Below are 19439 nucleotides of genomic sequence, written 5' to 3'. Positions count from 1 at the left end.
ATTCTTCACATATTTAAAATTGCTTATGAAATTCTGGAGGAATCTGGTTTGGGAAATTAGGTACGGGATGGCTGTGCTTATTGCCTTTTAAACTATGGTTTCATTTTAGCTATGTGCAACCACCAAATATCACAGGAAAGTCATATAACTGTTCCTCTGAGCAACTGCTTACCTGATCACCCTCACTGTGTCTCAGCTTCCTGATCTGTGAATGGGTTTATATAGCATACATGTATGTAGTGAAGGTGAAAAAATTATCTGAAACACTTCAAGCACTTAGGAGACCCAGCATTTTATCAGCCTTGTAACTAAGCCAGGGAAGTTACTAGCCTGATTTGCCTTTTGAACTACCCTGCTGAAAGTTATCTTTTACCCGGCAGATTTGCACAACCTCTCTGTTCAGCTTGGTTTTACCAGCTGAGTGCCTTCTTTTGCTGTCAGCATGGAAATGAAGCAGGCTTGCAAAGGATAAACAGAACCATTTGTCCCTCATCCACCTGTCTACACACTCACCTGCATAGAATTTCAAGTAAGTTATAGTGAGCGAGACAAGTAGCTGGAGATAAGGGCTGTGTTATATAAAGATTACTGTCAGGTGTGTGTTTTTTATCTTAATCATCAGGGTAGCCACAATGGAATGGGGACTCATTTTCATTTGCAAGAAAGCTATCTGATTGGGATAGCGACAGCTCATCATTTTTTATGGCTGTTTTATGGTGTTTTTAAAAATTTGTCTCTTTCCTCTTTTCATTTTTTAATGGCTTCCTTCATGTTTTTAAAATGGCTAATTACTGTTTTAGCTTACACTATTAACCACCTTGTGCTCACTGAGGAAAATTGAGCTATAAATGTTTTAAACAATTAATACGCTTCAGCTGGCACAATTATTCTGTAATTTTGCAAAAGTGCTGTGAAACTGTTCGTTTTATTATCGAAAACACTTGAGGTGGTAGGAACTAGAGGTATATCTTAACGAGCGAGGTATGAATTTCAGACATCAAAACACGTAACTTATGTTTAAACAAGATAAATCTTACCTCATGGTGTTTCCAAAGTGATTTTCTGTGAGATACAGTGAAGAGGGTGATACCAACCTAGAGTGACAGAATATAAGATAAAGTAAGCTTTAAGCTTCATCCAAAGAAACTAAACTCTCAAAAGCTCCACATTACATGGTACAGGGAAGCTGTGATTTGATACCCCAAAGTCTATTTCTGAAAGCAACTGCTGGGGCAGAGGGGGCGCAATTTGGAAGAGGGCTACGGTGATGGAGGATGGGGTGTGGACCCTTTTGGTTCCATACCAGCCCACTGCAGAGTGCCCCTGCCTAGGTTATAACACATTTATTCTGCTGCCTGTAAATTTTCAGCTCCACAGCTAGTAGCTGCTCTAGGAAGGGGTTTGGGGTGCCAAATGGTTAAGCTCCCCTGTGACCCTAATGCAAAATGCAGCCCCCTCCCCAGCTGCTTCAGAAAATGACTCTCTGTTCTAATCATGGCTCTCATGCGGCTTGGCTTTGCTATTAGACATATCACATCTCATATATGGACTCAATTTTTAAGTCCCATTCATTACAAGGGGGGGGGGAATTAAAGATGCACACCATCTTTCTCACTGACAATCAACAGATTTTGATTTGAAGAGAGTTAAACTTTGACCTGCCTTCTAAGGAATTGTTTGCAACTCTATGTTGGCAAACTGACTTTTACTTATCACACAGTAAAGAATGTATACCATCGTGAATGTGCATCCAATGCACCAAAAATGTACAGAAAGTTCCAAGTAATAAACTTGCTAATTTGGATTCCCTCTCGCTCCGGGCATGTTTTGAGTATTCTGTGCTTTAGTCTAGGAGACGGTTGACCCAATCTAGGTATATGAACATAGGGCCACTATAGCAATAAAATCTTATTGATACTTCTTGTTAGAACAGTTCAAAGTTAGAGTTTAACTGACAATGCAAACAGCCAATGGAATCTGAACAACAGAAAGTATGAATGCATACATACTTTCCGACAATGGCTGTAGATGTAGCCTTCCACGTCGACACTAACAGCGCTGGTACATTCGTCCAGAATTGCAAACTGGGGCTTATGGTAAAACAATCTGGCCATCTGTAATGCAAAACCAAATGCAAAAGATCTAACACACAATATTGTGACATATTTCTCATTTACGTTTTTATTAAACATGGTATACCCAAACTAACTTTTTGCATACAAGAGAACTTTTTAACTAGCCAAATAAATATGTCATGTTATATGGAAGAGATACCATATATACTCAAGTGTAAGCTGACTTTTTCAGCACATTTTTAATGCTGAAAAAGCCACCCTCGACTTATACTCGAGTGAGGGTCCCACCCGAGTGCACTTCCAGCGGCAGAGGCTGTTGTCAGAGGAGGATGAATGAGCAGCCCGAAAGCAGCCCTTTCAGGCTGCTCCTTCCTCCTCCTCCTCTGCCTTTGCCGCTGTTGATGGTGGAGGGACGAGCAGCCCGAAAGCAGCCCTTTGCTTGTTCTTCCTCCACCTTTGCCGCCACCAGCCTCTGCCTCTCAGCAGCAGGCTAGGTAGGCAGGAGGACAGGAGGGGCTGGGGGGAGAGAGAGAAGCCCCCTCTGCCGTGTGCGCATGCGCGCACGCACACACACACTCCGGCCTACCAGGAGGTTTGTGGTGTGCTGAACCGGCTTATACTTGAGTCAATAAGTTTTCTCAGTTTTTTTGTGGTAAAATTAGGTGCCTCGGCTTATATTCGGGTCGGCTTATACTCAAGTATATACGGTAATTCAAACTATAGCACTGGCATAGAACTACGAATTCATCCCACAATCCTCAAGACGGCATCAGCGTCCTTATGATCTTTGCATGTGGCAAAACACATTTTGCATGTACAGCCAGGGTGGGAACATATGACCCTCAATATGTTACTGGACTACAGCTCCCATAATCCCTGACAACTGGCAGTGTTAACTGTGGCTGACGGGTACTGGGGTCCAACACCATTTGGAGAGCCGCAGGTTTTAGGTTTCTCCTGCCATTAAAAAGGTGAGAAAGCAGGTGATGGAGAGAACCTTGGTTGAGATCCTGGAGAGCCACTATCAGTCAGAGTAAATATTGAGCAAGATGCTCAAGGAGTCTCACCTGGAGAAATAAACCTTCCTAAGCCATCGTTCTTTCAGATATGCCAAAAGAACATGAGCACAAGAACACTCTCCTGTGGTTTCCAGCAACTGGCATTCAGAATCACCGCTGCCTCCAACTATACTCATATTTAATACTGGACAATTTTGCTCATATTTAATATCGGACAACAGCTTTGCCAGGCCTGAGGAATTCCCCCGCTCCCCTCATGATGGTTTCAAGGAGCCAGGAGGAAACAAGATAGCTTTAATTATTATTTATTCCGTCTCTACGATAACAGGCAAGAATTCACGTCTTGCCACCATAATGACGTTGCTCACTCTGACTCCTCCTCCTTCCCTCTTTCCCAGCAACATGTGTGCTCCTAGGGAGTCTTCCCTTGGACAAATTCCTCTGCACATTATGCTCTTGTACGCTTAAAGACCTTCGTGTTTGAGGGGAATGTAGATCATCTATGCTGTCTAATGAAGTGTCCACAGTCAGCCCCCTTTCTGTTCCTGCTTCTGTTAAATCCTCATAACTAGGCTATTTGCTAGCCTCTGCCTGATTAGCTTGCTCATAGCTTGGCTGTAAATCAACACTCTCTCCCTCTTCCCTGTCAGTGGCCAGAGAAGGGGGAGGTGATCTCACCCACTTTTCAGTCTCTGCATTCCAGTCCCTGACAGCTGTTCTTAAAACAATTAATGCCTAGTCCTCAGTGTGGTGCTGGAAAATATAAACATTTTATAAAACGACAGTTTAAAGACCACATACGGCCATCCTCTGTTTCTCTCCTCCACTGAGAACATCCATCCAGTCCTGAACGCTATCCCAGCCTCCTTCACGGTCCAGGATCTGACCCAACTGGACGTTGTCCAAGTACTCCTTTAACACCTGGAAGCAAAACAGCATAGGTCAACAGGCTTGAAAATGTACTTGCTTTACGACTTATTTCAGTTTTCTCCACCGTCTCCATCTCCAAAGGATGCTGAGATGATCAGAATCAAAATGTTTGATCACATACTGAACAACACCAAGCCCTGCCAGCAAACTGGAGTGAGTGCTTTTCATTGCTGTCCATCCCATGAACTGAAGCTGAATGGAAGTTCACGCTGTTCATTATGCCGAAAAACAAAAACCAACCTCACAGTAGTTCTAAAAATTGTTCAGCCTTTAACACTACTGCCAAGAGGAAGCCTGGCCGCCACTTTCTCCTGAACCTCCCCCCCCCCCCGAGATGGGCAAAGCCATTAGCACTGTGGAGTGGCACTAAATCTTTCACCTTTTGGCCTTGAGATAGGACAGGAAGCAATCAGAACTTCTGCTTCACATGCATTTGGGCTCCCCGATTAGGGACATAGCAGAGGGGAATCGGTCCTTTTGTGCATCTTGACTCCCATCTTGAGTGGCAAGCAGAGCACAGGGACCACGAGAATAAAGGATGTAGCAGCAGCCATTATGCCGCTACTAGGCTGGGCTGCATGTGGAGCTATCTTGCTTCATCTGCCTTAAAGGCCCAGTAGCACTAAAGGAGATGTATTATACACACCAACTACTATAATGGAACTGCCTATCCATCTTTCCCCCTTTCTAATGTACCCTGTGTTTAACTTCAGTGGTGCACAAGCCAGATGCTATAGTATTCACCACACTGCAACTACAACAAAATTGGTTGCATGAATTGGCCATGGCTTCAATCAAATGAAGTTTACTTATGAAAAAGAAGCAGCATACCTATACTGTCAAACACTGTATGAAAGTTATGGTTTTGCTGCTGTTTCTAATGATAACCTACGTTTACAGTGCACTTCAGCTTTTACAGCAAAATACTAATAATAACTGGGACATTGTTTTACCTGGTCAGAAATTCCTTTCCTTCTCTGGTCATCTACGGTATCTGGATAGATGACTTGGTCTCTGAGTGTTCCAAGAGTCATATATGGTCTCTGAAAGTAAATTGCCAGGAATCAGGACAATTTGATACACATTTTTAAAAGCAACAAGAAATGCCAAAGGCTATGGCAGTTTGCTTTACCTGAGGAACATAAAACAGCTTTCCTCTCTCAGGCTTAGTCAGACAGCCACCAAACAGGGGCCACAACTGCAAAGATAAAACAAATAATAAAATTCAATGAATTGTGATTTTGCGCCTTTTGATGTTAAAGGTATACTTACTCGTGCATTTACTTACCTCACCAAGGACACGGAAGAGAGAACTCTTTCCACACCCATTTGGCCCACAAATCAGAACATTTGCACCGGATCGTACCTGGAATGCAAATCATGTATTTAAATATTTTGAAAAAAAGGACTATGAGCAATATGGGTAACTGCTTAGGTTTTATTTGTATGTCAGCTCAACCTACTCTGTTAACCAGGTCTCCTTATACTGTATTAACCACTGAACAAAATCGTTGCTCCACAATGTTCTTTCAAGTGTGAGCACTCAAAATGGAAAACTTCAAATGAGTTGCCAAAAAATAAAAAAAATAAAACAAATTCCGAACCCACTGTGTTCCTTTAAACTAAAAAGTCAAATTCCTCTGTGTAACCTTTGCTCAGTTTCAACAACTGGAAGTCTTTAGTTAAACTTTAAAAGCTAACAACTACTTAACTAGGAATCTGAGGATGCAAGAAATTACAATCAAACAAAGACTGCTTCCCTAAGTGAACTTACTAAAAAGAAAATACCACTTTATTCAGAGGACTACTGAGTAAACAAGTTTTGGGTTGATTTGTAAGAAGAGGAGGCATATATGAAAGAATAAATTGGCTTACTTTCCCATTTTATAATTAGTACAGCATCTCCTTATATCCAGGACTATTCTAGATGTTTAAGAAAACGCTTGAACTCCCATGTGATTATAATAAAGTTTAGAGTCACCCAACAGTGACACCTAGTGGTTTATTATTTGTTAAGATGATGATTCCAATGTGCATATAATCCCTGTGATTTGGCTGGTGCAGCAGATTTGCGCACGGAGCTGCCAATAATACTTACAGTCAACAACAAAAAACTTGTTAACTGTACAGAAACACTGTTAAAAACCATATGGACTGGACTATAAGGCTAAAACTAAGGAAACCATGAGTTGACCACATGGGTTCCTGATCAATAGTGTTCTATTCTCACATGTTCTGATGAGAAAGTTTAGATTTTTCTACCCACCTACTGAATGCTTGGAGTGAGAACCAAACTCTATGTGAACAGGTGGCTGATAGTATATGGATCTTTACCGTTCCTTCTTGCCCTTCCACAGCCTCAGAAAAGCTTCTCTGGTGGGATGGGGAGGACATTGGGAGAGGAGGAATCACCCCAAATCTGACAGAGCTCTGCTAGTGCAAAGTGCCTCCACCCAATTTTGGGTAACACAGGCTCTCTGACACTGTTTTATGAGGGTCCCCTGACCTTCCAGAGAAGTTTTTCAGGAGTAGGGGATGGGAAAGAAATTTGCTTCCCTCATGCAGACAATGGACGTATCCCATTCTTTCAAGATGAAATCGCTCACGACATGACATACCTCGAAGTTGAGGTCTCTAATCAACATATCGCCATTGGGTGTCGCCAATGGAACATGATCAAACCTGCAAGGAAAAAAACAGATACTTTGCTGTTAATACTAAGAGACCATACTTTCTGAAGATGCACAGACACAGCCCCACCATGAAACAAAGTAGCGGGTGATGTAAAGTCGAACTACTATGCTTTCAATCAGATGATCAATGTGGGCAAGCATGAACCTAGTCCAAAACTGCCTTACACAGATAATAATAAATAATATTTTTATAATAATAAAAAATTATTGAATTTATATACCGCCCTATACCCGGGGGTCTCAGGGCAGTTCACAGAATAAAATCAAGATATAAAACCACAAAATACATAATAAAAATAAAAACAACAACCCAATAGCACCCCACAAAAAAAGACATTTTAAAAGGGAATAGGATGTCAAACAGATCAAACAAAGGCCTAGTTAAAAAGGATATAATGAAGGCGTCAGGTGAACCTCCCTGGGGAAAGCATTCCACAGATGGGGAGCCACCGCAGAGAAGGCCCATTCTCGTGTTGCCACACTCTAGACCTCTTGAGGAGGAGGTACAGAAAGGAGGGCCTCAGAAGATGTTCTCAGAGTCCAGGTAGGTACATATGGAAAGAGGCAGTCCTTGAGGTATTGCGGTCCTGAGCCATTTAAGGCTTTGTAGGTCAAAACCAGCACTCTGAATGGGGCCCAGAAACTAATTGGTAGCCATTGCAGTCGGACCAGGATCGGTGTAATTTGCTCAAACCGTCTTGCGCTGGTGAGCAACCTGGCTGCTGAATTCTGCACCAGCTGAAGTTTCCGAACCGTCTTCAGAGACAGCCCTATGTATAACGCATCGCAGTAACCTTGAGGTTACCAGAGCATAGACAACAGTAGTTAGGCCTGTCCAGATATGGGCATAGCTGGGCCACCAGCAAAAGCTGATGGAAAGCACTCTGGGCCACTGAGGCCACCTGAGCCTCGAGAGACAGCAAAGGGTCCAGGAGTACCCCCAAGCTACGAACCTGCTCCTTCAGAAGAAGTGTAACCCCATCAAGAGCAGGTGACTTCCCACTCATCTGGTCTAGGGAACCACACACTAACAGTGCCTCAGTCTTATCTGGATTGAGCTTCAGTTTGTGGGCTCTCATCCAGTCCATTACCACGGCAAGGCACAGGTCCAGCACTTCCACTGCCTCACTTGCAGATCATTGACTGGTAATTGCCTGTGCCAACTGGCTGCAGCTCTTCCAAGATCTCAGGCTATACAAATTATGTAAGTTATCTGCAAGCTTGTACAATTTGCATTCAAGTTATCCTTTGGTATAATCTTACATGGTTAACATTTCTTTCTTTCTTTCTTTCTCTCTTTCTTTTTTGCCACAGCATGCCTGGTAATGACTGCCGAAATCTCTCCTTGCAGTTCCTTTTTGCTCCCATGCCACACTGAACTAGGACAAGGTTAGCTCAGAACAAACCTCGGCTGCACAGGGAGTGCTCAACCCCATGTCTGGGATTAGATAACGCTCTAAATCAAATATTGGTTCAGGTCACCGTGGCCCGGAAATAAAAAAAAAGATAAAAAACAAGGGAAGAGCAAAGTGGTTGGGGGAGCTGCACATTTGCAAACTCCTGCATACTGGAAACAGACGGGTGAGCACTGAATTAAAAGCAAAATTGTAAAAGAGTGGGTGCGTAGAACTGAAGAAGGCTAATGAGGGAAAATCTAACAAGAGAATAGATACTTTACATACTTGATAATATTATCTGCGATGACTATTCGTCCGGAGCCAGGTATCAGTGGCACAGCTTTTTCCAATTCTGAATCTTAAGTGAAAAAGAAACACATGCATTAGAAAGTGCACAAGTCTGACTATGAGTTTAAAGACACATCAAGTCCGCCATTTACCCTTTTCTTGGGCTAACATAGTCCGCTGATATTTGCCACTGTTCAACTCCTTCAGAACTTGCATTAATTCTGTAATTCGAGCTGTGAACCTAGAAGTTAAAAAAAGGACACCTTATTAAACTGAAAAGGCATTACTGAATATTCTTAAAAAAATAAAGTGTTTCAAAAAGCTAATTAAATAACCAAAACAGCTTAAAATGAAGGTGCAATAATGCAAGCAAGTCATAATTACAAATTAGACTAGTTCACAAATCACATTAAACTATTTTTTCCATTAACTATGATTTACACGCTGAACAAGGAATATACTAATGCATGCTGTTAAGAAGTTCTCTCTCCACTCCTCCCCAGATCCTGGCTTGTCACGATGTCTGAACCTCAGTTCATTATTTGTTTCCTCCAAATAAACCACAAGTGCTAAGCCAAAAAGAAACCTTGGTTACCATTCATGGCTTGCATAGAAACAAACCACGAGTCCAGGTTCATATGTCACAACAAGCCATACCCTGACAGCTATACGTTATTCGGAAGATAATAGCAATAGTACATATTAATGGTCTTACCCAGCCAACCGTGTCATTTCACGTCCTGCGAGAACTATCCTGCCAAGCGCTTGAGACATTCTCAGTAACATTCTTCCACTTTGGTAGTAATCCTTAAAGTGACAAAATGCGGGGTTGATCATGAGTAAGTGAGCAAATTGCATGCTGTCCACTATAACTCAGCTCAGAAGCTTATTGCTTACCTCCAAAAGTTCCGCATGGGTACTATTCTGATGGCGAGGATGAGACAGGTTCAAAAACGGACGGCTAACAACCAGATAGCCAACGACAGTCGCAAGGTCTGAAATATTTTGTAGAAGTTTATTTCAAAGACAGCTATGAATACAAGGTTACAATGATTCTAAGGAAGATACATGAACCCAACACTAAGCAGCAGCATGCAACTCTATTCCTTACTTCTCGCGAAACCCACCTGTTACACTCATTTCAGTTGGGTTTGTAGTTGTTTGGATCCAAGAAAGCGTGAGTAGAACTATGCTTGTGCAAGGCTACTTTTCCACACACACCCTCCTGACTAAAGAACCCCGAACTTTTGTTCCAAGGGTTGGAGAGGACCGTCTTTGATGTGACATGATAGAGGTGCTGCAAACAAGTGGATTATCTGTGGAAATGGGATAGCGGAGAAGTGCCCTTTGGCTTCTACAAGGTGCTTTTGGATCTAAGGTAACCAGTAGTATTGTCAGGACACGACTTTGGGGCAGAAGTTAAGGGGATCTACTCCACAAAATGAGGAGGGTGCCCAAACACAGCAGAATTGGCTGATGAAGTAAGTGAATTAATACATTACCATCTAATTGAGTACAGAGTCTAAAATTACCTAAGTGCACCACTGAAGTCAACAAATTGAGAGTGAGGTTATTATACATCATATTATTATTATTATTTAATAAATTTGTTAGTCACTCTATCTTGCCCGGGACAACCTAAAGTGACTTCCAGTCACCTCCCCCTGCCCTAACCACCAATGCAATTTATTTTTTCTCCAGTGGGATTATCACACAAAAGTCAAAGACAGGGCCGGGGGCCAGGGGGTGTTATGCACACCTACATTTGGAGAAGTTATGCACACTTACATTTGGAGAAGTTATGCACACTTACATTTGGCAACAATGGTATCTATGAAGCCCATAGTAAACCGGAACAAGATAAAATTGTGCAAGTGCTCTACCTATTGAAATAGAAAAAGGGGGAGAATTATTTCAAGAGATTCTATATATTTAAAGCACTGAATCAATAGCTTCTAAAACAGTCTAGTTCTCTGCCAAGCCAGCATTAAAATATATGTACATTTGAAGGAGCAGTAAGAAAACAAATGTTGAAACACACAACAGTGCACAAGAGGGAATTGTTCCACCAAGGTTGGGCACTCCATATCCAATATCCCCCTTTTGGTAAGTTTGAAAATCCCAACTTTCATTTAAAAAGGATGACTAGTCTTCTCACAAGTAATGCTAAGAAAACACATGAGAAAGGGTAATATATATTTGCACACACAATATTATAATAGGATTGTGCAGTGGATCAAAAACAAACAAACCCAAATCCTTGGCCAAAGACAGGGTCCTTCAGAGGGATGTGTGAGCTGTATGAGGTGCCTTAAAGTGAATGGGTAAACACCTCCTGAAGCACTTTCTGGTGCCTCAGCAACTTGGATGCAAAAAACAAAAAACTGCTGCAGACAACTTGTCTGCTAAAAGTAAAACTAATGAATCTGAGCATACCATCTCAGAAAAGGTCAGGGTGGAGTGAGGCAGTGCAGACACCGAGGTAGGGAGAGAGCACTGAATAGCAGTGCAGCAGTGGGATGGCTGTGAGGAGCGTAATTTCCCATGGAGTTATGGTGGGTGGGTGCTCAGCACTTCCTTAGCCTGCTTTCTTTCCAGCTAGGCTCACTTCCACTCTTAAAGCCCAGCTGGGAGAAAAGCAGCTGGGGGAGAGGGAAGCAGCAAGCAGAAAGGCCCAGCACCCCGACTCACACCTTCATTGGAAATCTCACCCCTATCACTTACTGCTGTCGGGTGACATGTTTGAAAGCACAGGTCTGCCACTGTCTTGTTCAGTTCTGCCCATATTCCAATATAACCCCCAAATTCCTGCAGCTTTTCTTTAAATCAAATATGTTTACACCAAGTCGAAGGCCATACCATCCAAATGATAAAGATACGCTATTCCCCCCCCCCATTTATTCTTTTGTGAAAAACTTAATCCTCTTTCAAACCTTGCTAAATCCTTTGGGTACAAAGTCACTAAGCAACTTCTTCACAACGTTCATTTATGTAAGCAACCTTGGGATAGGCCACTAAATCGAACAGGATAATACAAAATGAATGCTTGGCAGATTGCATCCTTTTTAATGGTTAGAGTGCTGGGTTAGGGCTTGAGGGATCAGAAATCAACCCCTCACTTTACCATGAAGCTCAGTTAATGGGTAACCTTGCGCAGGTCACCATCTCTCAACCTAGCCTATGTCACAAGGCTGCTGCAAGGACAGAATGGGCAGGGGGACAACCATATATGCCAAAGTGAATTCTATGGAAGAAAGGCGGGCAATACATGCAAAACAATATATAATAATATAGCCTGTAGCAATACATGCCACAAAGTAATTTATGCACTGTGTCTGGGGGAAATTTATTTTCAAACGACATAATTTCATTAGTTGATCATCTCATTAAGATATCCCTCTAGCTCTTCTGCAAAGAGTCATACAGACATCATTCTGCTTCATGCTAACTTACCAGTTTGTGGAAAGCTTTGTGAATGGTTTGCTTTTCTCTTTGATTCCCATTATAGAAAGCAATTTCTTCACTGCAAAAGGGGAAATGAAAAGAAGAATGATGATAAAATGCAAGGACTACCTGCAACAAGAGCGACTAGAAATCAAACGCGGGCTACCTGTCCAGCGGAATGAGGCTGAACTCTGGTGAAAGAGTCAAGGGGCGACAGAAGGGACTGCTCCCACCACTTCTGTCTGCAGGTAGGTGGTCACAATTTTGAAGGCCCCCCCCCACGCCAGTAAAAACACTCACAAAAACACTCACAAAAAACCTTCTTGCAAGTCAAACATTAGAACAGAAAAGGGTGAACCTCTCTTCTTGCTAGGCTAAGTTTCTATGTGCAGGATTTACAAAAAACAAACAGCACATGGGAGAATTCAAAAACATAATCCCCACCATTTGCAGAGTAAAGCACTACTCTACCCTAACACTTCGTTCTATGTGGACTATGCCATCTGTAAGCCACACTTCAAAGCTGCTACAATATCAATCCAGGAAAACTGTCTCTTCTTTGAAATGGCCCAATAATAAGCGTTAAATAGTTCAGAATGTTTTAGTTGTTTTAACTACAAGGAATTCAAGAGAACAGCTGATCTTGGGATTGTGATAAGTGAAAGTTAACAAATTTTTGAAAATAAAGAAACACAGAAAGGATCTTATTTCTAAGTTCGTTTTTATGACCCCCCAGTTTGCCTTGAAACAAATGCATACCTATTGGTAATGAGCCGGGAATTGACAAATCTGTACTCTCCTTCATATTTTTGTTCCGTGATAGTCATTTTACCAATGGGCCTTCTTAAACGTGTAAGGAAAAAGCCTGAAATAATCAAGTAGGCCATCATGGAAGCAGGGCCCTATAAATATGTAGGAAATACGAGAAGAATTCCAGAACAAAATGGTTAGCAACCACAATTTTTTAAATTAACATTTGCACATGTATGTGTGATAAAGACATGTGTAAGTTTTCCCCCCCTATGGGCAACTATCTACAGTAGGATAAAACACACACTGTTCAAAGGGTATAACATTGAAGACATATTTGCATAGAAATTACCGTATTTTTCGCTCCACAAGGCGCACCTGACAAAAAGACGCACATAGTTTTTAGAGGAGGAAAACCGGAAAAAAATATTCTGAACGAAACAGTGGATGTATGATTTTTTGTGGTTCATGTTGTGGCCATAGACATGTGATCTGACGGTGAGTTTGGGGTAGCCCAATGCAAAAATCCTGAGGATCCATGTGGATCCGTGCTTTGTAACCACGTTTTTGCACCACTGTAGCCCCAGGCAACAGTGGCTGTGTGATTTTTTGTGTGCAGGCTGTAGCCATGGACATGCTATGTGATTTGATGGTGAATTTGGGGTGACCCAGTGCAAAAATCCTGAGGATCCATGTGGATCTGTGCTTTGTAAGCACGTTTTAAGTGGGGAGGGAAGGAAAAGCACTGAAGGGACAAGGAGCATGCGCGGGGTGTGTGGAGAAGGATGCTGCTAATAATGCAGAAGAGGGGTTTAAGGGGAGAAGGAGGACGCGTGGGGTGTGTGGAGAAGGAGGCTGTTAATAATGCAGGAGAGGGCTTTAAGGGGAGAAGGAGCACGCGTGGGGTGTGTGGAGAAGGATGCTGCTAATAATGTAGGAGAGGGTTTAAGGGGAGAAGGAGCACGCGTGGGGTGTGTGGAGAAGGATGCTGCTAATAATGTAGGAGAGGGTTTAAGGGGAGAAGGAGCACGCGTGGGGTGTGTGGAGAAGGAGGCTGCTAACAACGCAGGAGAGGGGTTTATGGGGAGGGAAGGAAAAACACTGAAGGGAGAAGGAGCACTTGTGGGGGGGTGTGGAGGAGCTTTTCAGCTCTCTGAGCCAGGGAGAGAGGGAGGGAAAGAAAGCACGGTAGCTTTAAAGGAGCCAACCGGACAGGAGCCGCTTACACCCGTGCTGTTTCAAAGTGAGCCACGGAGGAGGGAAGGAAGGGGAACCATGGATCCTCTGCTCGCGACTGCAGCAGATCCCCCCTGCCACCCGCAGGCATTCGCTCCATAAGACGCACAGATATTTCCCCTTACTTTTTTAGGAGGAAAAAAGTGCGTCTTATGGAGCGAAAAATACGGTACTTAAGAACATTGCCTACAATTGAAATCTCCAATGACACACAAATTCCATGCAAGCAGACCTGCCCCATTCAATACTGGTGAAATATCTGCATGCAAAGAGCATTTTGCAACTTTGCACTGATGAAGTAACATTTATTTACATAGAACCTCTCAATGCACTGCTGGAAAATCATAATAAAACATTAAATGTGACATTTAGTACAATTTCCTAAGGAAGATAAAGAATTCAGGTGTGCACACTTCATATTATGATTGATTAGATTAGAATCAATTAATAGCATAAAATAGTTTAATTACTTTATTTACTTCAATTATTATAATTGACGTCTAACAAATGAGTGCACCCAAAGAGATCCAGTTCTATTTTTATGATTTACTAATGCCTGTAAGAGATTTATTGCATGTCATCTTGTAAACTTTTACTTTGTAAAAATCATATTGTCCTGGTTTGAGCATCGCGTTAAATCAGTTTAAAACAAGCTATGGTTTAATGTGAACAAATAGTATGCACTAGCATGCTGCTCATTTTCACCAAACAGTAGTGTCATTTTAATCTACGGTTTATTGTGATGAGCAAACTGGGCTACTGATCTCCAAACAGAGTTTTCCAAAGCTAAGCTACACACAAGTCTTCCCTTTGAAGTCAATAACTAGGCAACTAGGTTTTTAAATCCTTATTCAAAGCTCAGTCAGACTAGTGTTCTCATTCAATTTATTGAGTTCTCCCCTACTTAAAATACTTAGAGGGAGCCATATACACAGATTCTTTAAAAACGTTCAAAACCCTCATTCAATTTTATTGAGTGCTCCCCTACTTAAGATACTTGATTTTCCCTCAAGTATCTTAAGTAGGCGAGAACACAAGAAAACTGAATAAGAGTTTTGAAAGTTTCAAAAGTATCTGTATGTATGGCTCCCTGCAATAAAGAAGACTTTAGGAATGCTTGCACAGTATTATTTTATATTGACAATATATTCAAATCCTTTCTAACCTAAAGCTGAAATCCTATCCACGCTTAACTGGGAATAAGTCCCACAGAACAACGTGAGATTTACTTCTGAGTAAACACGTATGGGATTGCTCAACACAGTTATTCAAAGAAAAAGTTACCTTTGGTGGGGGGGGGGAATGAACACTGAAGAAAACATTTCTCAAAGAAATATACTGATGAGACCAATAGATACAGGATGGGCTGCAGGAGGCACTGGGAAAATTGGTAATATAATCCTATACAAATCTCTTCAGAAGTTCCACTGAGCCCAGTGGGAGTTACCTCAAGGTAAATCTACATAAAATCGCAGCCTTAGTGAAATTTTACTGAGGGATTCACTGCAGTTGAGCATCCAGGTATACAACCAAGGAAGACTGTTACAATCCTCAGCTGCATGTATCGGAACAAAACATAATAATAATAATAATTTATTATTTATACCCCGCCCATCTGGCTGAGTTTCCCCAGCCACTCTGGGCGGCTCCCAATCAAGTGTTAAAAACAATACAGCGTTAAATATTAAAAACTTCCCTGAACAGGGCTGCCTTCAGATGTCTTTTAAAGATAGGGTAGCTGCTTATTTCCTTCACATCTGAAGGGAGGGTGTTCCACAGGGTGGGCGCCACTACATTAGTAAGGACAGCGCTGGCTTCTCTTTTAAGGTACCAATGAATCCATTAAGATGCAGAACCTTAGCCTGAGCTAATGGTATTTCTGTTGTGCTGAATTATGGGACAGATGCAGTGGAGTCTTATTACCAGAAAGGGATAACAATAGGTTATTTAAAGTCTACCAGCTGAAATGTGGTAAAATACACTCTTAGCACACAGCAAGCTGAACCACACACTGGAAAGAATGCAGACATGTGATAATTTCTTTTTTCACATGGCTGTATCTACCTCACGACTGGATAAGGGATTTTCAGGACAAACACTTCCACAAAAAGTGACGTCGAACTATTGGCAAACCATTAGATCCACTCAGAAATGGAAGCCAATGAAAATTCAACAGCTTGGCTATGATGCAATCACCTTCCAAGAGAGCATGGATTGTATACGCTGGTACTTGTTTGTCTGTATGTTATGAAATTAGCCTATAAAGTTTCAACTGCGACTTCCCCTCATCTTTCAACATATTTCCAGTGATGTCAGCATTGACTTGAGAAATTTTCAAGAGCAGTTGCGTAATAAAATGGCCTGGAGTGTTTGTGTATTTTTTTAAATGCTTTGGTTCCAAATGTTTCTGAATACTAGATGTATAGAAAGTTCCCTGATAATACATTGCTTGTGCTGTAGAACAAATGGGTCATTTGCAGAACAATTACTGTACATAATGAAAAATGTGATCTTACCTGAGCTCCTATTGCACTTGTTAGCTTGAAGATATACAAAACAATATCCAAAAATGGCTGTTAAGAGAAGGTTTAATATTAGTTATCATGAGGCCAAAAAAAAAAGACACACAACTTTCAAAAAGTCCAAAAAGTACACAACTTCTAAACAAGCTCTCATGTTCTGCAAATAAACACAGCCAAATTAGCCCACACAACACTGAAATATATGATTTATATTCATTCTCCAAGAAATCAGACATTCCATTTATTAAGTAGTGGTTGGACACAGTTCAATACATAACACCATTCAATTTACCGTAGATTCCGGCGTATTAGGTGACTGGGCATATTAGGCGACCCCCCAAATTGGCAGCTGCAATTTGGGGGTTCGTCTTCTAAGCCCAGTTGCCTAATATGCTGGGCAGCTCTGCACTGGGAGAAAGCCGCCCGGTGCAGAGCGGAGCCCGCCGCCCCTGCTGCTGCTTCCGAAGCAGCGGGGGGGGGGGCTCTGCGCTGGGCAGCTTTCTCCCGGCATGGAGCTGAGCCAGCCTCCCGCTGCTTCCGAAGCAGCAGTGGCGAGGGGCGGACTCTGCCGGGAGAAAGCCGCGTGGAGTGCAGCAGAGCCCGCCGCCGCCGCCGCTTTGGAGCCGCCACAGCAGCAGCGGGGGGCGGGCTCAGCTCCGCGCCACCCATACCCGGCGTATAAGATGACCCCTGACTTTTTAACCTCTTTTCTGGGGTTAAAAAGTCGTCTTATACGCCGGAATCTACGGTAGAAAACGAAGAGTTCAAAACTTAAGACAATAATATGCATCATCCTATCTATTCAGTCTTTCTCTTCAGTTTGTCTCGTTTGCTCAACAGCTGTCTACAAACTGTCTCCGAGAAAGTCTTTCAAGTTTACGAGAGGACTGAAACAAGAGAGACAACCATCTGTGGCTTGGCAGACAAGAAGCTATAGATTGCAAACATGGTGTTGTAAGCTGCTTAACAGAATGTGTGGAAAGAAGCAGCAGCTCAACTGAAACTACTTCAGTTGCATGTGACATGCCCTAAATGAAAGACATTGAAGTCATTTGCAGTGTAGTGCCTAATAACTTGTGGACTATAACTATCTTTGATGTGGCTGACTCAAGTAATGCACTGGACTTAATGCAAATGATATGCTGGACTGAATGCAAATGATTATGCTAAACAGTCACACACTGATATTAATATACTTCTATCCTACAAATATTCAATTGATGTTTAATTATGCAGATTATGGAATTACCAAAGACGGCTCCTCTTTAAACTTACCTTGCTAAGGTTTGAATACAGGTCTACTACACTGTTACAAAACTTTTCTACATCTTGTGTCAGTAGCTGATCTGGATTGGCTATTCTGTTGTCCAGATTCCCCATTTTGTAATAGGTATAAGTCCTAAAATGTGTGGAAAACAGTGAGTTAGATTAATGTGGCATTTTCTACTGAATCATGCGTTTTATAAATAACTGATAGCATGTTTAACAATTAAGCACATGATTTAAGACTGGTTTAAATTTAAATTTATATTAAATCATTAAACATATTGGAGGGAGGGAAATTAGTCACTTACTGAAGATATTGCTCATATAGGTACTTGGTGAGTCGAACACGGAAACACAACTTAAGCTCATTTAGCCCGTACTTCAGGAAGTTGTTCACCAGGGAGATCTATGAACAGCAGCAGTACAATGTTACACAAACTCAAATAAGCTAAATAAGGATTGCTTCTTTGCATCAGTAAGAGGGCAAAGTCTAAGCTGCATGAAACCCTCCACCTTAGGTTAGCTCAGATGGCAGGTTAAAAACCAGGATCATCACTCAACTGAATAAATCTTGGGCTGCAATCCCACATATGATTACTCAGAAGTATGCTTCAATAAACTCAGTAAGAATTACCTCTGAGTATCATGCATGGGATCGTGCTGTCAACCTACATAAATTTGTATTCAGAATAGTTATAAACAACAACGCCGGCTTGGATCCAGAGAACTGAGTGGAAGGTGTATTAGTGCCATTTCCACAAAATATCATGTAAGGAAATAGAAAACTTTCCACTGACTATGTCTACTAGGGCTGATAGGAGTTGCAGTTCAGCAACATCTGGAGGGCCAAAGATTATCCACTCCTGGATTCAAATGGTGTTGTTTTGTTACCAGTGTGCTGTCAAAGCTTCCTGTGTCTGTTATGGGGTTTGTTTTGTTTTTATGATTTATTTATTTATGGTTGGTTGTGCAAGAGTTTCCAGAAATGGAAGAGGTTATATTAGATTTGGGGCTACATTTCTCATACAGCACTTTCCCCTAAGGTCAGAAACAGCTCTTTAATGAGCAGTGAAGTTTTCCACTAGTAGAACACCACCTTTGTATACAAGCCTTTTTATTTGCTCTTTTATTTTAGATGATGCACACAGGTGTCATTGAATCATTCCCTCTTCTCTCACATATCGGAGAGAACGGCTGTTTTAAGATGGCTCATCTGTGAATTAGGGACACCATTTCAAGTCCAAGTACTCTTAAATATATTATTAAATTGATTAATCTGATCCATCAACTACATGTGGCATCCCTAGTCTAAATCCTGCAGCCACAAAGTGATATCACTGTTTAAAGGCTGAAAATGCATGTACTTCATCAGAAGGAAGGACTATTCAGTTATTTTTATGTTGGAACATATTCAGTTATATTTATGTTGGAACATATTACTTTAATGTTTTATCACAATATTCATATTATAATAATGTAGACGTCTTAAACAAGGAGCTCAAACAAGAGAAAAGGTATATGGGTATTATCATGATTTACAAATAAACTCAGTTTCTTGATAAGGGCTTATTGGATGTCATTCAGCTGTTTAATTGGGGGTGGGCAGCTACACACAGTATGCTATTTATGAATTTTAGAAGGGTGGAAAGGTTGTTGAGGCTTTCCACCAAGTTTGAGTTATTAATCTAACTGCTCCATATACACTAATGCCTGTCTATATTTTTTGCAGTCACAACACTCTAGAACAAGAATGCATTTTTCTACAAAATCGTCTAACACTTGTAAAAAGCACTTTCTCATCTGACATTGAGGCCAAAAA

At 41.6% G+C, this 19439-nt stretch overlaps 1 protein-coding gene across 2 annotated transcripts in view; it reads right to left on the bottom strand.

The window, feature by feature from the left end:
* The window catches only part of ABCD3 (ATP binding cassette subfamily D member 3), a 44744-nt gene that overhangs the window by 3560 nt on the left and 21745 nt on the right, over window positions 1–19439 (bottom strand). For both annotated transcript variants that reach the window (XM_053391686.1, XM_053391685.1), the window contains exons 6-22: window positions 17929–18026; window positions 17630–17753; window positions 16349–16405; window positions 12606–12748; window positions 11856–11925; window positions 10216–10285; window positions 9300–9397; window positions 9118–9209; window positions 8555–8643; window positions 8400–8472; window positions 6643–6706; window positions 5313–5390; window positions 5157–5222; window positions 4978–5067; window positions 3896–4015; window positions 2010–2114; window positions 1038–1094 (exon numbers count right to left, since the gene is read on the bottom strand). In XM_053391686.1, the coding sequence (XP_053247661.1) occupies window positions 1038–1094; window positions 2010–2114; window positions 3896–4015; window positions 4978–5067; window positions 5157–5222; window positions 5313–5390; window positions 6643–6706; window positions 8400–8472; window positions 8555–8643; window positions 9118–9209; window positions 9300–9397; window positions 10216–10285; window positions 11856–11925; window positions 12606–12748; window positions 16349–16405; window positions 17630–17753; window positions 17929–18026 (1494 nt within the window). The remainder of the gene's footprint in view (window positions 1–1037; window positions 1095–2009; window positions 2115–3895; window positions 4016–4977; window positions 5068–5156; window positions 5223–5312; window positions 5391–6642; window positions 6707–8399; window positions 8473–8554; window positions 8644–9117; window positions 9210–9299; window positions 9398–10215; window positions 10286–11855; window positions 11926–12605; window positions 12749–16348; window positions 16406–17629; window positions 17754–17928; window positions 18027–19439) is intronic.

The sequence above is a fragment of the Podarcis raffonei genome, chromosome 6 (genome assembly GCF_027172205.1).
Source record: "Podarcis raffonei isolate rPodRaf1 chromosome 6, rPodRaf1.pri, whole genome shotgun sequence".
Taxonomy (NCBI): domain Eukaryota; kingdom Metazoa; phylum Chordata; class Lepidosauria; order Squamata; family Lacertidae; genus Podarcis; species Podarcis raffonei.
The sequence above is the reverse complement of the archived record's forward strand: the minus strand, read 5'-3'. Positions and strand labels throughout refer to the sequence as shown.